At 42.8% G+C, this 19,572-nt stretch overlaps 1 protein-coding gene across 2 annotated transcripts in view; it reads right to left on the reverse strand.

Moving 5' to 3' along the window:
* Positions 1-7,339: 7,339 nt before the first annotated feature.
* Positions 7,340-19,572, reverse strand: part of THSD7B (thrombospondin type 1 domain containing 7B) — a 343,216-nt gene continuing 330,983 nt past the window's right edge. For both annotated transcript variants that reach the window (XM_014941122.1, XM_014941120.1), the window contains 7 exons: positions 17,724-17,883; positions 17,221-17,394; positions 17,036-17,131; positions 15,904-15,986; positions 14,066-14,258; positions 9,573-9,660; positions 7,340-7,750 (listed from right to left, as the gene is read on the reverse strand). In XM_014941122.1, the coding sequence (XP_014796608.1) occupies positions 7,669-7,750; positions 9,573-9,660; positions 14,066-14,258; positions 15,904-15,986; positions 17,036-17,131; positions 17,221-17,394; positions 17,724-17,883 (876 nt within the window). In that variant the 3' untranslated portion in view covers positions 7,340-7,668. The remainder of the gene's footprint in view (positions 7,751-9,572; positions 9,661-14,065; positions 14,259-15,903; positions 15,987-17,035; positions 17,132-17,220; positions 17,395-17,723; positions 17,884-19,572) is intronic.

The raw sequence follows: 19,572 nt of genomic DNA on the forward strand, positions 1-19,572 counted from the left end.
TTTTTGGTTTTGAAAGCTGATCTGAAGTTTAAAAAAAAAAAAAAAGTAAATGAAGCCGATAAGGAAGCAAAAGAAAATCAAAGATAATTAATAGAAACAAAGCAAGCAGCAGAAGAGGCCAGACAAAGTGTCTAATATTAAACAAAATGTGAAAGGCAGAACATGCTTGACTGCACCACGCAGCAGCTCCGGGCGCCGACAGCATCTTAATAGGGAGATTTCTTTTCCAAATGCTCCCGGTGCTGGCCCAGCCAGTGATGCTGCTGGTCCTGGTCCACGGCCGGCAGCCACTGGCCCCTGCATCAGCAACGGGGCTTATCTCTAAACATATAACAGATATTTCCTTTCTGTTTAAATGAAATTGGTGAGACACTGGAACAGGTTGCCCAGAGAAGCTGTGGGTGCCCCATCCCTGGAGGTGTTCAAGGCCAGGCTGGATGGGGCTTTGAGCAACCTGCAGAGGAAAGACTTAAAGCATCCACTAAAAATAGGAAAAACTCTGATGTCAACTGTCACTGGGGACTTTACGCATTTTTTTCTCAAAGCATGGAAAACAATATCTTCCACCACTGAAAACAAATGGTTCACCTAAAGCAGTTGAGAAAAAAAAGCAGTCACTGATGCTCCAGCTGGGCTACAACCTCCACAAGTTCTGTGTCAGTGTACGTTGGAAGAAAAGAAAACCTCTCTCACAGAGAAATCTCTTCTCCAGTCCCATTTTGGATTGCTTATCTGAGGACAAGGCTTTTGTTTCACCAGAGGAAAGACTTAAAGCATCCACTAAAAATAGGAAAAACTCTGATGTCAACTGTCACTGGGGACTTTACGCATTTTTTTCTCAAAGCATGGAAAACAATAGACTAGATTTAAATCTCTGTTACATCTTACCATTGAAACAATGCTGGATTTCCCTGTCACTGGGAGAGATGGCTCAGACACACTGTCTGGGTTTCAGTGAATGTGCTTCTTCCACCACTGAAAACAAATGGTTCACCTAAAGCAGTTGAGAAAAAAAAGCAGTCACTGATGCTCCAGCTGGGCTACAACCTCCACAAGTTCTGGGTTAGTGTATGTTGGAAGAAAAGAAAACCTCTCTCTCAGAGAAATCTCTTCTCCAGTCCCACTTTGGATTGCTTATCTGAGGACAAGGCTTTTGTTTCACCAGAGGAAAGACTTAAAGCATCCACTACAAATAAGAAAAACTCTCATGTCAGCTGTCACTGGGGACTTTATGCATTTTTTTCTCAAAGCATGGAAAACAATAGACTAGATTTAAATCTCTGTTACATCTTACCATTGAAACAATGCTGGATTTCCATCCTCAGGTAGACTCTAACTACTCCACCTATATAAATTTGGATATACTTGGTCTGCCCAACACACGCAAGCCAAGAAGCTTAATCCTTCTGCTGTGCAAGAGCTGCTGCAGACCACATTTCTCATGGTACGCTCGGGTTTTTCACTGGTCTGAGTCATTAATTGATGGGATGTTCTTCTGTAATTCCATCAGTGAATTAAATTGACTAGCAGTATAGAAAGCAAAACCAGATTGTCTAATTAAAAGACTTAATTTGCCACATGAGGTGTTTCAGGATCGATGAACTCATATTCGCAAAGGGCGAAAACTCTGAGGAAGCAACAGACAACAACCTACAAATGATCGGATCATCTCTAAATGAAGTCAATAGGCACCATTTACTGACTTTGGATCAGATACATTCCTCCAAGCACAGTTTTGCCTGATGCTACTAATTGTCAGTGGAATGGTACTACCTGCACGTTAATTCCTGCTACACCCCAGTTTCAGTTACCAAAGTCTAGTTGCAATGGGGAGAGGAATCATCACATCGTTCCTTGGCCTAATCCTAACATTGCACAGCGTCGTGCCTGGAAACACCATTTCTGGGCTGCATCCATCAGCCCAGATCCTTCTGCAGAAAAGCTACTCGAAGCCTGTTCACACGGGGTGGGAGCCAGATTGCAGCCAAAAAAAAAAAAAAAAAAAGAATAAAATTACAACTGCCGTCTTCCTCGTCTGCAAAATTAATGCTTGGTGCTCCACTTCATCCACGTACCGCTGAAAGATTCTTCACTGTTATTATGTCTGAAGAGTTTTTTTCCAAATGTCATATTGGCATGTAACAACCACAATATTCATAACATGCAGGTGAACTTTCATAAAGCAGAGGAGAAAATTAACATTCTTCCTTATCAGAGGAAATTGAATCTGATTTTTCATTCCATCAAAACATCTCTTCACAGACAGGATAAATCCCATAAATTGCTTTAACCCATGTATCCGTCTAGAGTCCATTCTCTGGGCTATTGTAACAAAGCATGTAATCAAAGTAAATGAGCATAATTACCAACAAGCGCAAATATGGGGTTTCTGGATTCTTTTTCGCAGACATGTCATATGTGACCATTTTACCATATGTTTACATTGAAAAATAAGAATAAGCTGTATTAGATTGGAAGATAAAAGGATATACATATATACATTTATGCAGAAAGCATCCTGTAGCCATGATTACCATTATAACTATTCATTCAAACCTAGTCTTTTCTCCTCAAATGAAAACGTAACCAAATCACAAAATGTGGCCAAATAATAACCCGTTTCAATGGACACTGGGGTCTTGTGCTATCAGACTTCACAGCCTGACTCTCATTTCTCCCTGCCAGGTTGGAACAAGAAACGACCGTGCGTGTCCTGAATGGTAGTTCAGGTGAATTCCTTGGTTTTTACAGAATCACAGAATCGTCATGGTTGGAAAGGACCTCTGAGATCACGAAGTCCAACCATACACACAGAAAAAAACCCCCTACAACCTCGGCCACTAGAGGCATGCCTTGAAGTACATATCTACACGTTTCTTAAATACCTCCAGGACCCATATTTCTAGTCCTAGTCATCCCAAGGGGTCAGGCAGACTTCTTCAAGGCAACCTTCTCGATTGGTAACACATCCCTAAACCCACCTCATCCCCACGCCATGGAGCTACGCTGGGCAGGGCGGGGCTGCCACCACCCTGGCAGAAAGGACCAGAAAGGACCTCTGAGATCACCGAGTCCAACCATACACACACCAAAAAACCCCCCTACAATCTCGGCCACTAGAGGCATGCCTTGAAGTGCACATCTACACGTTTCTTAAATACCTCCAGGACCCATATTTCTAGTCCTAGTCATCCCAAGACCCAAGACTTCTTCAAGGCAACCTTCTCAACTGGTAACACATCCTTCAACCCACCCCGTGGACCTACGCCAGGCAGGGGGTGGGGGCTGCCACCACCCGTGGAGATGCCCATCGCCGCAGGAGCAGCAAGAGCAGGAGGAATTACCAGGGACTTTCTTTATCTTCCACGTCTGACAGAAGCAGGAGGCACGACCTGTCGTCAGCGCTACAAGTCAGGTCGTGTCACATCACAACGACTTAACGGCAACGGCCGGTGGCACGAGTCATGTCAGCAGTTAAATGACAGTAACAGAGTCACCCGCCGGGTCGCGGCGCCAGGAACTGAGCAGGACATGCATATTGATGGCGCCTAATAGTATGCGCGCAGATACATCTTCATAAAGATAATATAAATCAAGCTCCTGTCCAGGACAGACGCATGTCACAGCTGTAAGATGTGGAAGTTAATTCATTTAAATTACATTTTAAACCAGACAGAACCGTAATCTGTCCCGAGGCACGTTCATACATCAGCTATCCTGAGCCATCTTTCAAAAGGTCCTGAGTTAGATCATTTTTTTTTTCCCACATTACTACCTCTCCATTGAAAACAAGCCCCAGAATTATATTTAAACTACATTTCTCTCCCCATTCATAAGTGCAAATGAAGTTACCTACTTAGGAAAAAAAAGTCCTTCAGAAAAACAGCTATGCCCTGTTAGCAGCAAATGACCTGATCGCTAATGATAACTTCAGACTTACCAGCACTGATCCAAACTGGAAGCGTTCAACCAATTTTTTTTTTTCCCAAGATAATATTTTCTTCATTGCCTGATGAAACTGGCCATGAACGTAAGTGCACTTAGGCAAAGAAAACTAAGCAATTAGGCTCTTCTTTGAGACATATGAATACAAGCAAAAGCTAATTTACAAGTCTTTAGCTGCGTTGTCTTGTAGGAATTTTTACACTACTCTGCTTCCAGAGCAAAGAAAATTACAGTCTTTGCTCTCGACTGCAGCGCCCAAAGTTCAAGTGCTGAGTGACACTTCTGGTGTGGTCGCTGGAGGGGAGAGGACTTCAGCTGGGATCCAGCCCTGCTAAAGTGGAAGCTCCCCAAAACTTCCAAGATATTTCTGCAGGAAAAAATGTCATTCAGTTTTACATACCTCATACAAAATGTATCAACCCAGGTGTTCGCGGTGTTCGGGCACGATGGTATGCAGAGACATGGGACCTGTGCATGGAAACTTCCCATTTCTGAGCATCACCAAAACAACTCCAGGAATGATACAGGTATGCAACCCTTCAGTACGTCTTGGTAATTTGTTTTCTGTGGTGTCTTACTTGAGTTGCTGCTATTTTCTCTTACTGTTGCGTGTTAGAGAGTCTTTGAATGGAGGAGAGAAAATGCCACAGAAGGCATTTTCTCAAAAAAAAAAAAAAAAGTTGTAAGTTTTACAGCTGTAACACTGATGTAGGAAACACCTGGCAGTTGACATTGAAATCAATAGTGTTGAAACAAAAGATGACAAAATGCAGACTCTTTCATTATCCAGTTATTAACTACCAAGACAGATTCCGAGGGCATTTGGCAAACTCTTCACTCACAGATGCTTTGACTCACAATCACACACGTGCCTCAGTGGGACACCATAGTTGGGGGTATAGGAATTACCTTCTTGAGTGGGACCAGGACCTCTCTCCTGTTTTTGGCAGGGGTCATCACCAGCTACTTCAGCATAAAGTTTAGAAACCCCCCAATAGGCAAGACTTGGGATTAATCAGTCTTCTGTGTCATGACTCACTTTGGACTCTGAAAGGTAGGAATTGGCTCCAGTGCTCCCACAGGAGGCTGGGCATCCCTCCCAGCAGGGTATCCAGGCTCTCACAAACAGCAATAATCTTGGTATCTCTCTAAACAACATATTCCTTTTCTTTTTTTTTTTTGTTTTGTTTTGCATTATGCAGTGTTCTCAGCCTCATGGACACTGCAGGGCCGCCAAGCTCCTCGGTTCAATTTCACAGCTTAATTCAATCCCAAATTATCAAACGCACGCAATTACATGGTGACATTTGAATCACCGCGCTGTCCAAGCCGGACAACAAGCGGACACGGGGTTCATGTGCCACATGAACAGCAGCATCCACCTCCGTTTTTTTTGGCATTACTTTACAAAATCAAATGGGTGCACTCGTTCCCTCAACTGAACTGCAGCAGCCCTGCAGCAGATGTGCTCCCTTGGCCCCACGCGGCCCCAGCATCAACCACGGCCAGAAGGTCCTACAGCAGGAGTGGGGACATGGACTGCCTGAAGGCCACCAAAGTCAAGCACAACCCCACGTCCACCTCCTCAGTACTAACACACGCTTCGCAGTGCTGCACCTGGAGATCCTCACCTCCCCCATCTCCTGCCCTGGACACCATGGTCAGGACAGTAATTTACCCTAATGTTGAGGGTGATGACCACACGTTACAGCTGTCATTTTTTTGCTATTATTACACCAACTTCCCCACTCCAATGCCTTTTGAACAGCGTGCTTAATTGAGCTTATTCCTTCATTATTCGGAGAGTACCATCCTCCTCACACGCTATACGGCAGACAAAATATACTAAGATCTGGCAGGATTCTTCCTCATAGCACTAGATCATTATTTCCCCTGTAACTCTTACTCTGTACACTTTACTCAAAGGTTCAGCACAGGGGGCAATTAGAAAAATAATGAGGCCCCCAATGTTACCGGTGAACACCACATCCTGCTTTTTATACCAGTTTATACCAGGCTTTTTATAACAGTTAGAGGTCTCAGGTAGAAAGTAGGGCCAGCAGCATATACTCAGGGCCAGAAAGAAGTGAGATTATTTCCCCTCACAGTTCCAGCAGCCTTTTTATTTTTTTACTGCGGGAAGAGGAAAGCGCATTCCTGACCTTGTTTTGCTGACACAATACCATCTCGACTCGATGCTGAGGGAGAAACGCTGAATAGGAGGGATCTTGACCTGGGGAAGGAAACCAAGCTACAACGCCATCGGTTTTTCAATGAAACCATAATATTCGCATCACTTTGCAAAGCTGTGAATAGCAACATAACAAGCCAAGCATTGCCTCCTGCCCCAGTTATACCCTTCTCTCTCTGAAGTAACTGGGGATTGAGAAGGATGGCAGAGGTGCTGGGCTGGCAACAATTCTATTTTTCTCTTCTTTTTAATTATTGGAATAAGCAGCAGCACTGAGCTTAAAAAAAAAAGGCCAAGCATTCTCCAGGTCTGCAATTATTCTCTCGACTTGTACTTGTCTACAATATTTCTTTCACTAATCACTACAGCACAAAATGCACCAGAATTGTTTGAAATCCCAGTCCCATCTCAGACAGAGCAAAAGACTAATAAGGAATGCTGTTTACACACATTTAATTCAACATACCAGAAGCGATTTTCTCACTCTCTTTAGCATTTTATTTGCTTATAAATACAAGTCAATACCACAAGATGGCACTTTCTTACTTGCGACACACACTATCATAAACACTTACCCTCTTCAAATGTTCCCAGATGGTTACGACATGTAACTTCTCAGTGGTTTCGAAACATTTATAAAAGCAAGACCTTCTACAAACTGCGTTTGTGTTTGATGTATATTAAATGAGGTCAGGTAATTAAATTCAAAAAAAGAATTTATAAATATTTCAGATAAGAAAATTTAAATACAAAAGCAGAGTTTGTATTAATTAAACAGAATAACAATTTAAACTGGCCATAATGTATCTACATGGTTTAATTTAATTTAAAATACTTTTTAAACAATCAAATCCTCTAGCCATTCATCAAAACACCTATCTACTCAACTCTTTAAAAAATATTCTTGGTTAAGAAACCACCTATGCTTTTTCATAACAATCCTTATTCTGTCCTGTAGGTGGAAAAGAAGCAAAATCATATTCCAGACTAGAAAACAGGATAAGAAGGAAGAAACTTTAAAAAACCTGATAACTTCAGACACTTCAACTCATTCTTCGCTGCGTTTCTCAAAATACATGATCCGATTTTAAAGTCTTTGAACGAAATGTAAACACTAGAAAACTCATTGTTGAAATATGTGAAGAATAAAGAACGCTGCACTAATATAGTGCATAATGATGCTGTGTCAAACTTGTCATTTACAATAAATGTCACATTTTCCTCAGGATTGTCATGCCTTTATTTTTTTTTCACTAATTCCTTTTGATGTCTGTAGATTCTCTTATTTTTTTCATTCCCATTGCACAACAGGAAGAGATGTATTTTCTGGTCTCTTCAGAGAAGTTTCACAAGATCTAAGTCTTTGATTTCATTTTTTTTTTTAATAAAGAGGTGGCAAAATTTTAAGCTTGCAATACTTCTGCCCGGTATATTACACATATGGAGATTCCTCAAAAAACTGAGAAGTCTGAGAGTTCCAAAAAAGAAAGCAGTTAAGGCAGTCGATGTCTACATTTGGATTCTTTTTTATGTTACATATCAATGTCTCCATCATAGGCTAAGGTTAGAGGCTTCTGCTGTGGAGGAGTGCTTTGATGCTGCTTTGTTTTTTTGCTGCAAGAAAAAGAAAAAAAGATTTCAGGAGACAAAAATATAAGCTGTAATAAGCTCAGAAACATCATCAAAACCCAAACTTGAAGAACAAAAAATAATAATCAACTTTCCACACTGGCTATTTCGTTTTGCAACTAAGTGAAACTGCAGCACAAATGACAACTTCCAAGAAAAAACACATGGATCTGCTTGAGTACTGTAACGTGTGCGGACACACGAAAACGGGCAGCCAACTGTGCTCTTTATCTGGAGAGGAAATCCAGCCCATTTGTCTCCCGTGTCTTCTCACAGCTGACAAAACAAGGAATACCTCGCAGAAAAACGGAAACATGAACTGTCTAGGAGTGGGATAGTCTCATTTTTCCTTTGGCACAGTATTGAAGCAACAATAATTATTATTGAAAAATACACTTCCCCACCAGCCTTCAAGTGATGGAGAACTACGTGATGTTATTTAAAAAATCCTCTGTATGCCAGAGAGAGGATGAGGCCACAGAGAAATGGCAGCTACATGGCCTGGAAAATAAGGAAGCTGCAACTCCAAAGCAGCATCCAAACACTGTGATTTAAGCTTTTAATTGGAGACAGAGACCGAGAGGAAGATTAAGACATTGAGAGAGAATAAAGCGATTTTGGATGAAAGCGGGCAATGATGCTGTGACTCTCCAGTTGCCCACCCTGATCTGACAGGGCTTGGGGCAGCTGCACAGTTAATGTTAGTGAAGCCCAGGCCAGGTCCCATGGTCCTCAGGGAGGGCTGTGAGTGTTGCAGGACACATGGACACTGGCCACTGCTCCCTCTGTATCCTCCAAGATGCATCAATGGCAGAGCCCTTCCCAAATACCAAGTGCAACACCAGAGATCTGTCAAACCAGCCCCACCACCCCTGCCCGAGGCAACTGCTGCTTTGGAGGACGGTGGACATCTCCCCCACCCAGTAAAGCCCACCACCAGCACTGCACTGATGCAGACCAGGGCTTCGGTACACCCGGTACCCTACTTCAAAGAGTGGCTGGTAACAGCAGCATTAGAGACAGGATGTGTTTCCACCTGAAGTATTCACTGCAAAAACCTATTTAGGGATTTCCTGAGCTGGAGCATACATCCAGAAAACCACAATTAACACCAAGAGACCCAATCTCCCGTGAACTGTTATGCCATCTTTGAATCCATTTATCTTCCTGGCATGCACAGTCCCCGGCAGCGGTAAGCTCGCAAGGTAATAATGCGCTGTGTGAAAAATAAAATCTTTTGTTTATTTTAAACGATCATTTCATCAGATGCCTCCTACTTCTTACATTGCGGGAAATAAAAATTCCCTAGCGCCCTTTTCTACTCCATTCATGATTTCATAGATCTCTATTGTATTCCCACGTCAAACATCATTTTCCAACTGAATGGCCCCATTCTATTTAGTCCTTCCTTGAGCGGAAGCCAGCTCCTCGATCCAATCAGCCTCCTTGCCTTTTTTTAGTTTTATTTTATCTTTTTTTTTTTTTTAAAAAGAATACAATAAAAACCCCTTTCTAATCCCAGCAGAAGTCTGAATAAATATAAGGGCCTATTGATAACCAAAAATAATTCTTTCCCTGCATGGCCACTATACTTCTTCATGATTACACCGTATACCATTTAAAATTTGGAGAGTTTTAAATTACTCTGAGGTAGGGGCCAAAGGGAGGCAGTTAACTAACCCAGGCTCCATCCTTTCCTAAAATCCTGAGGATTAAATCTCTGCAACACAGAGCATTGTGATATATTTTGGGTTGTTTAAATTAAAGTCAACTAGGTGTTATTTAAGGACAAACACACGCTACTCACCACATCAGGTAGGATGTAAAAATCAGGAAAACTATGATGAGGAACCCGCCAGCTGATACTCCATATACCCACATCTTCAGCTTACCGTCTGTTGGAGGATGAGGAAAAAGGAGGATGAGGGGAGAAAAGGAGGGAACAAAAAACTTTATTCTAAGGTATGCAAGTTCTTAAGAGGTAAAGTAAAGAGAAAGCACACAAACAAACAGGAAACACGGGAAGGACTCCATGGGATAACCTACAAACCCCACATTTTTGATAGAAAAAGGATTCCTGTAAAAATCGATCGCTTTAAAGACAAAAATCTTAACTTTGGTAAGGAGTGTGAGTTTTCCTCAACGAAAACTGAAAACAAACTCTTCGTCTCAGTTTTCCAAAGCAGCATTATTTCCTAAATCTCCCCTCTGGCTGCTGAGCTCTGGCAGTTCATTTCAGGCAGCCCGGGCTTAGGGCACCACACAAGAATTACAACCCGGGCAGGCTCCTGCCCCGTGGAAAGGAGCAGGGACACCAGAAAATTGCAGTGCATTCGCCCAGGAGAGGAGCCCCAGGGGCTGCTCTGGCAAAGGCACTCCAGTGTTGAGCTGACCCAGGTACCACCTGATGTGTTTAGCCTAAAGAAAAGAGGGCTGAGAAAGGATGGGATTGTTCTCTGTAAATGCTTGGGGGGAGGGGGGGGTCAATTGGGGTAAACACCCGCGAGCAAACAAGCTACTTAGAGCTGAAAAACACTTGGGCAACAAATGGGAAAAAGAAGTCAGCTTAGAATAAAACTAAGAATAAGCTGTGTAAGAGTAAGAGGGATAAAGTCGTGCAAGAGCTCTCCAGTTGGGCCACAGGAGCAGGAGAGAGAACTGGCTTTGAGACAAGGTAAGGCTCTTGATAGGGCTTGTTGGGGCTGCAACGCCAGGGGAGCCATGCTGCGACCCCTGCAGATGTGAGCGTGAGGGTGTTGAAACATTTCCTTCTGATAGGAAGTCTAAAAACACGTTACTTGGACAGGTCCTTAATTAGGAGCTTCACATTAATAATAAGTTTTAAAGATAATACCCTACCATAAAAAAAGACATCGAGGTGCTGGAGCGGGTCCAGAGAAGGGCAACAAAGCTGGGGAGGGGTCTGGAGCACAAGTCTTATGAGGAGAGGCTGAGGGAGCTGGGGTTGTTCAGCCTGGAGAAGAGGAGGCTGAGGGGAGACCTTATTGCTCTCTACAACTACCTGAAAGGAGGGTGTAGAGAGGTGGGGGGCGGTCTCTTCTCTCAAGTCACAGGCGACAGGACGAGAGGAAATGGCCTCAAGTTACACCAGGGGAGGTTCAGGCTGGATATTAGGAAGAATTTTTTCACCGAAAGGGTTATCAGACATTGGAATGGGCTGCCCAGGGAGGTGGTTGAGGCACCATCCCTGGAGGTGTTCAAAAGACGGGTTGATGTAGCACTGGGAGGTATGGTTTAGTGATGGTTTGTTTGTTTGCTTTGTTTGTTGTGCGGGTGTCTATTTTTGTCAGGTTGACGGTTGGACAAGATGATCTTTAAGGTCCCTTCCAACCTAGAAGATTCTGTGATAATATTTCTGTTTCTTGCTCTGTTCTGGCTGGCTTGTGGGGAGAAGTGATGGCATTTGGGCATGCTGATTCACGTCCCAAGGGCTGTCAGTACACACAGGAGGCAGGAGAACCAACCTGTGTCCTGCCCACCGACACGCTTTGACAGAGGCCGCTTCCAACTCAGTCATGCGAGTGGGGAGTCACATCACGGGACAATCACTGAGCCTATTTTGCCCATTTTACGTTTGAATGATGAATGTTTTCCAAAGGGAAAGCTACTTAATCAGATCCCATTCTTTCTGATTTTTTTTTTTTCTTCAAAGCTGTGTGGAAAGGCTGAGTACCTCTCTCAGATTTCCTCTTCTCCTTGAAAGAGGAAGAAGCCTTGAAAGAAGCCTATCTCCCATATGAAAAAAGCTGCTTTCATCCGATTTGGGATTGTTTTGTTTTTTTTTTAATAAGTTTGGGTATGAAATTTGTCACCTTCCCAATTGGAGATGGCCAAGAAACATTTAGCAGTTGTGCAAAGGGACTGTCACAGCAACAAAAAGGCATCCCACCATGTCTGCTATGAAGGCAGCTGTGCTCTCCATCCCCAACGTAAAGGCATTGGACCATGTCATCCTACAATTTAAACAATGCTATTTAAATTGCCTCTCAACTTGAAAAAAGTTTCTGTAACTGAACTCTGGCCTCCCAGAGTGTGGAAAAGAAAGGAAAAACAGCCTGTTTCGAAAATCAGTTCTGTGCACTTCTGCAGAGCATTTAAAAGAACAAAAACATCATAAAGAAAGGAAAAACAGCCTGATTCGAAATCAGTTCTGTGCACTCCTGCAGAGCATTTAAAAGAACAAAAACATCAGCCTCATTAAATTGTTGTAAAATTTGAGTTCTAAATTGTAAACGGGAAGGGAAATGACAAATTAAGTGGAGAAAGGCATGTACACTTTTACTGACAGCTATAAGTCCTTAGACGAAGACAAATGACAAGGACTGTGGTACAGAAGGGTGGGAAAATGCCATCCATCCAGGGAGCATTGGCCATAGACCTGCTGTCAAGAGAATATCTAGTAGGTAACAGCAGTTTCCAGGCTCAGCTAGCAGTAATTACCACAAACCCTCAGACTAGTAAGCCTGAAAGCCTGTTTAAGGGGAGTAATTACATATTTTGCCAAGAAGTTAGACAAAGGGGAGTGATTTGAAGAGGCCCAGCCTTGAGCTGGGGTCTGAAGGGCACATACAGACTGAAGAGTTACCTGCAGGATGCCATGGGGTTGGTGATACACTCAGCACACGCAGAGCACGCTTATTCCTTTCCCATATATTGTTTCTATAACATTTCTGCCCTAAAATTAAATAACACCACGTTCTGTAAAAGCTCCTTAGTCCCTATTTCTGTCTCATAGTCCCTGGGGGGGAAGTGGCTCACAGATGCTGTGCTGAGGTCAAGCCCACCAGAAGCTTTCAGGGCTGCAGCCTTGAATGCTGATTCAAAAAAGAGGGGATTGCAGCATCCACCTACACCTCTCTCCCTTTTTCTAACCCTGTAAAGGTACCAGCTGAAGAGATGACACCTAAGTAAGACAGCCCACAGAGAGCCACGGATGCTGAAAAAAAAGGCAATTAACCCCAAACCTGTGACTCAAACTGGTGGTGAACTGCGTGGGCTTCCAGATGATGGGTTTGATCGAAAACCAGCCAACTTGAAAAAGCTTTGGACCGAGCTCTATTAGCTCGGAGACTGTCAATGCAAAGGTTAACTACTGTATGCAAATCAAATATGTAAATGTAACATTCAAAGTGTGATCACATATATCAGACAGAATTATGGGTCCCTGAATCCCATAACAGAAGCTTTCGCTACGTGTTTTCTAAAGTCTTGTGTTCATTATAAAATAATGGGAAACAAATGCAATGTCAGGTAACAGAAGAGAGGGAAGGCTGCACCGCCAGCACTTTGGAATACGGGGAGAACTAATGCGTTTCAGCAAAACTTGACAAGTCTGACACTTTCATCTCCCATTTTAAAGTCTTATTTGCATTTTAGAAATTTATTTTGACTAAATTAATCTTGCAAAATAACAAGTCGTCATGCTAAACAGCTATGGCAACTACAGCACCAGTCCTGTGGACGAGCCTGGGCACATCCAGTGAGCAGTTCTAACTGGGAAGCATTTTATGGTGTGGAAGTCAGAGATCCGTTTGGGATCCACTGCTTGGGCACAGCAGCTTGCCTGTTTTTTGCGTTGGGTTTTTTTTTAATCTCTTAACTTCAACACTTAAAACTCTAAAGTCTATACTTTCTACCCTGTTTTTTGTTTTTTTTTGTTTTTTTTTTTTTTTTGGTTAAGTGATGTAGTTGGTATTGCATTTTCACTGCTGCTTGATTTTTGTGTTTGTAGAGCCAGAATGAAGACTGGGGAGGTTTGTCTGAGGATATCTTATGATTAAGAGACAATCTAAGACATTAGTCCTTTTGACCCCCATCTAAATGATTGGTAACTACCAAGTTTACCATTTTGTTTTTTTATATATATATATACTTTTGAAATATTGCAAGAAACAACCGATGTTTTCTTTAATGAAATCTTAAGTACTTTCTGCTCTGAATCTTCTGAAGCGCTAGTGATCAATATCTTTCCTGGTCAGAACATATTACTTCTAGAAACATCATCAGATAATAGTTCTAAGCATCCCCCCAAATCACATATGAGTATACTTTTGCAAAATATTATTGCTTCGTTCTGTCTTTGCTATCTCTCAACATAAGAGATTGTGATGACTCTGTGTAGGCACAAAGGAATGAAAGATGGCATGCGAGTTAGAAACTGGGAGGCTGCTCTGCAGCTCCCAGACACAACCTCTGATGTTATGATCTACAAAGCTTGTACCTTTCTTCTACAGAAACGCTGTAAAGACAATTTATTCCATTCATATTTAAGTTTTTCACCTGGATTAAAAGGTTGAATAGACCATCCTTTGAAAATGTCATGCATTTTTGAGTTGACAGGTTTATTTTTTCCAGCAATGGTCTTAACATCAGCTTTCTTATCTTCTAAACCTGGTACCTTCATGCAGTAATCCAGGAAACCATTTGATCTCATTATTTCTGTATATCCTCGCTCACAACCGCAGACTCCTCTCTAGGTGATAAAAGGGAATTCAGCATTAAACCAAATCATATCCTCTCACAGAATGGCACAAATTATAAGCAAACGATGAAGAAACTGCAAGGTATAGCCTTCACATCCAACTTCACCACCACCAAACCAAACCAGTCAGGAGCCAGTGCCCGCAAGCCCATTTCAGTTCAAAAAGCCAAAATACATTTGGGGAATTGGCTGAAAGAGCCAGTAATTACAGAGAAGCCCAACATGGCAACATTTTCATCCTAACAGGCTTAATAAGCAGGCATTTGTACCTTAATCCAAACTCCTCTTATCAATAGCAATTTTACCACTGACCCTGCTGAGGATTAGAAGAGATGAAGGAGAAACAATCACGCTTCAGACCCAACCCTCCCCATGAATTTCCATTCCAGTATTTCACAGGGTTATCTGAAATGAAGCTTTCACTCTTACGGCCAAATATCCTCTGCCCTGGATCAGTCTAAGCAATTTTTTCAAGGGGTTCCTTAGAAGTCTGTGATTCACTAAATAGATACCTTGTTTTCTTGATATCTACTTTAAAACAGCTTTTTAAAGTTTGCTTTTCTTTGCTAATTGTCTTATAATTACAATGCCTGTCTGGGGGTCTGATAACCTTGGTTATGAACCAAACAGGCAATTGATTTATTAGAATTTAACTCTTGACATCAGTTTTGCGGCCACAACATCCCCACACCTGTTGACAGACATGATCTTGAGCTTTTTTGGACAAAAGGTGAAGTCTCAAAAGTTTTTATAGCTAATAAATTCTTGTTTAACCATCATTTTTATCTTCCTGTAGGCTCTGGACATTCTCAAGACTACTCTCTCGCCCACATCCAGTTGCCCATGAGCTAGTTTCCAGTGGTAACTCCCTCAGCTGAAGCTGAGCACTGCAGAGGCGATTTTCAAAATAAAAATATCTACCCCTGGCCACTTTAAGGGTTCTGGGTTTTATACTCCATCACAGCACTGACAGAGAGAAGGAAAGCATTTTGGGAAGTTCTTCCTCTGGAGTTTGGTACTGCAGGAAGGGACATTTATAACCTCTGGGCTCAATGTTTGCTCAGAGGCAAAGAAGTAGCTCAAAGATTTAGCCAAATGTTGCAGATGTTCAAAGTTTCAGCAAAATGGTCACTTCCAGGTTTTGCTGTTGAAGGCAGCCTGGGGTGGTGGGATCATGCTGCTACAGCTTCCCTAAGCTCCCAGGGGTTTTCTGTGTCCATGGAGGAGCAGGAGAGGACATACTCTTTTATCTCCTCTCTTACAGAAATTTACAGTCCATTTTCTACTGGACTAGGACTCACTAGTGTGCTTTCTACCGGAAAGCTTTCTACTTTCTACTACACTTTACTAGTGTGCTTTCTACCGGAATAGCAATCATTGAACATTAAACCAAGAGGTTCAAAACCCCTCAACGGATCAAAACCAAAATTGTAACACCAGATAACTACTCCATCACTCATTTGTGCAGGTTTATGGTTTCCCTTCGGACTGAAATTCCTACAACCTCCTCGAGGTGGTACCATGGGCACACTAAACTACTTTGTCGGTGCCTGGAATGCGTTTAAGACACAGAAGCTGATCGAACAGATTTTTGCGGTGTTAATTTCTCAGCGATTTTTGTGCAGGGAGCAATTACCTGTGTGCAGTAGGAGAAGGGCTTTCTGCACGCCGGGCTGCAGTGCCGAACTTCCGCGGGTTTCGTCCGAAGAGCACACCCTCCTGCAAAAGAAAAGTCTGAGTGCCTTCAAGGGCACGTTTCAAAATGCTTTGGGCTCGGAACACCATAGAGGAAGAAATGCTTGCTTATTTTATATAGTTAAATACTAGTCTACTGAGTACATTAGCATAATATCTGTAGGCACTGCATTAATTAATTTGCCGTAACAAGGCAGGGAATTATTATCATACCCATCTTGTTAATGGAGAACAGAGATATACAGATTTAAGCAATTTGCCACAGGCCACATAGGAAGTTGGGGACAGAATCGGGAACTAGGTGCAGATCTTCTGTGTCCTCATTAATGTCTTATCTACATAAGAAGACATAATCCACATAACACCTTTGCCCATTCTCACGTGGGGAAGTCTGTGCTTCTATAGGAATAGAAACATGTTAATGAGATCTTAACTACTCGGCAACCTTTGCACACAAAACTTTTGTTACTACCTTAACTACTCATATAAATAGAACAGGATAAGAATATCTACATTTTCTTTTCTACTCTCTCTTCATTCACTCTGTGCATATTGAGAGAGATCCTTGGGATGTGTGAGCCCTGCTGCCTTTCTTTGCCAGTCTCTCGCCGAGCTTCAAAGTGCTGACCATGAATTTCCCTTTTCACCCTGCGCAGGCAGAATTTGTAGGTCACAGCAACAGCAGGAATCTCACAGTGTGATTGATTTGAGATTCCTGTGTGTTGAATAGAGGAAGAAGTACAGAACCTGGGCTCTTTATCACGCGTGTGATGTTCTCCACAGTTCCAGGAAGGCTGTATTAACGGCTGTGCAAACCAGCCCAGAAAGCCCTCTCAGTACACATACACTCATTTCTTCCCATGACTGACCCAAAAGTAAGTTTAACTCACCCAAATACTCTCATATAATGACATGTGTGATGTCAACCTGACAGCCAGGCTGCTGAGTTCCTACACACAAATCTGAGCTGAAATTCTGGAGAGTTAGGAAGGCTGTACAACTGCACAACTGATGCAGAAGGAAAACCCAGATGCTCTTCATCCATAGGTGTGCATGGCCATTTTTGGATATACCTGTGACATTTATTCCATCTGAGCGCTGACACCACACTGTGCGTTCGTTGTCTCGCCAAAGGCTGGTTTTCCACACGTAGTCGTAACACTTCCCTCCTGCAATACCAAAACTGGTCAGTCTCCACCTGGCAACAAACCCAGAACAGACTCTTGAAGGGGAGGAAGCAGCCCTGTGGCCACGCTACCTGAGCAAGGTCGCGTTTCCATCTCTTGTCCGGAGCAGCTCTCCTGGTTCTCCGGTGACTGAACGATAAATGCCCTGGAGCGAGACTGGCGACCCGTGGTCTCAAAGCTCCTGCCGTTGATGCAGGTGAGCTCACAGGAGCTCCACTCCGACCACTCTGTCAGGTGGCAGTCACCTGCACGTTGAAAGAATAAATCTCAGGGTTTGGAAAGGAATTAGCCTTAAAGGACATCAGCGATAATAGTGAAATAACCCCAGCTTGTCACCCAGTGGTATGCAACCCTCAGATTTTCTGCTTCATGGGGAATCTCACTCTCTCAAAAAACAAAAGAAGGCTTTTTCAGGTGATCTAGAAACAGCAAACTGAGCATTTTCCTGATCTGCTGAAGGACAAATTCTTACTGCAATGGCTGATGACAGTACTCAGAGCTACGGAAGCATCTCCATCTCAGACAGAAAGGCTGTCACAGGCAGAAATGTGCCAGGACTTTCCAAAGACACTACCTGGGCAAGGCACAGAGCACGGTAGCTGCAGCACACTCTCCTTCGATGGCAGCTCACCACATAGTGTATTTTCTACTGGTTTGGATGTGGCAGAAGCAGATGCATCGTGCACTACACACGTGAGGTTCCGAACTTGCAATCCATCTCCACACTGTCCACCCTACGAAATGACAGAAGGGAACAGAGACACACATCACTGACATTAACAGATGACAGAAGAGATACAGTTGATTTCATCTAAAAAGACTTCAAAGATACAAATTTGTTTTTTGGACTGCAATAGACAGATGACAGATGGAGATCTCCTCTGTACATCTCTCTAGAGAAGCTCAGAGGCAGGGGCAGAATCATGCAGAAAAGTGTGTCTGCACCAAAGCAGGTGGGTACCATAAAAGATTATTACTGTCTTTGGGGTCAGCTCTTCATGCCTTTAACTAGAGCTAGTGAATTTACTGATTCTTAAGAGGTGCCCAGTTACATAAACACAGACATTTTTGTCTTCTCTAAAGAGGCCAAGAGCAGGGCCTGCCCATAAGAAATGGACACTTCCACTCACCTCCTTTGGCCATACAGCCCAGTCGGAGCACTTACGTGGTTAAAACCCTGCAACAGCAAAAATCCTCCAGCCCACCTAATTTGACAGCAGGGGTTATTGTGCCCTAGTCTGTTTGTGCAATTTCTTAAAGGGAGCTATTGGTTCTGGAGTAGACAGAGATCACCAACTCATGTCATGTACTCTACCCAAACAGCCAGGCAAAGCCAGGCACAGCCTGTTAGCACCGAACCCCATTTGAACAAGCAATGGGAGGCTCCACGTTCATCAGCCCAGCTCTGAAATACTTAGCCATACACCAAACTAATTGCTGAAGAAGACTTCATTTACAGGAAAATCAGTATTGCTTGGCTAAAGCAATGAACAAGGGCTGAGGATGCTCTAAGGACTAAGGATGCCCTAAGAACTGAAGCACCGAGGCTACTTCTAGAGGCTGGAATTGTTTCATCCTCAGGGGAAAAACAGAGCTGTGATAATATCTGAGGTGCACACCTTAAACCTGCGTGATGCTTTATGAATGTATGCCCGAAGCCTTGTGGAAATGGCACTTTACAAAATTCAGTAAATAAAACTCAAGAAGAAGGATGAAACATTGCTTTTATATAACCAGGGGAAGTGCTCCTTTGGATCACTTGGCAGGGAATTCTTTTAAAATAATGGACTTCATCTGCAGAACAGAATGGCTCCTACCAAGTGCATTCATTCAGCAGCGTGTTTGCTAGCAGGAATCCCAAGGATGGCTCTGCTGCACACACCTGGTAGCTTTGTCATTCTCTCCATCCCTTTCCATCCATTTCCAATGAAATGGAAATGAGAGCATAACTAGCTGGATTTAGAGCAGTTGCTAATCAAAAGTGCCCGAGAGAAGCCTTAGTGTAGCTTTACTACATGCAGCCAGATTTCAAGTTTCTAACATGGTGTTTCACTGTAGTGAGTACGTATCTTACTGTTCTAAATTACTGTTTCACCACTGAAACCTCCATTGCGGTCTGAGATTAATGGTGTGTGAATAACTCATGCAGCTGTCAGTTGGGTTAGAGCTCTTCGAAATGGCTGGTGGAAACATAAGATGATGTGGAGAAAATTCTCGGGGGAAGGGGGCACTAATCAAACTGCAGCGTATTCCCAGCTCAAAGTGGCTCAAGGAATGACTAAAGTTTACTAGAAAGGACAAAAAAAGTTTTACAAAAGATAGTTATCCTTGTATAAACAATATATAGGTATTTATGTACTTATCAATATATAAATAGCTATATGAATATCAAGATATAAATACCAAAAAAAAAGGTGAAAACA

The sequence above is a fragment of the Calidris pugnax genome, unplaced genomic scaffold, assembly GCF_001431845.1.
Source record: "Calidris pugnax isolate Ruff unplaced genomic scaffold, ASM143184v1 scaffold60, whole genome shotgun sequence".
Lineage (NCBI taxonomy): Eukaryota > Metazoa > Chordata > Aves > Charadriiformes > Scolopacidae > Calidris > Calidris pugnax.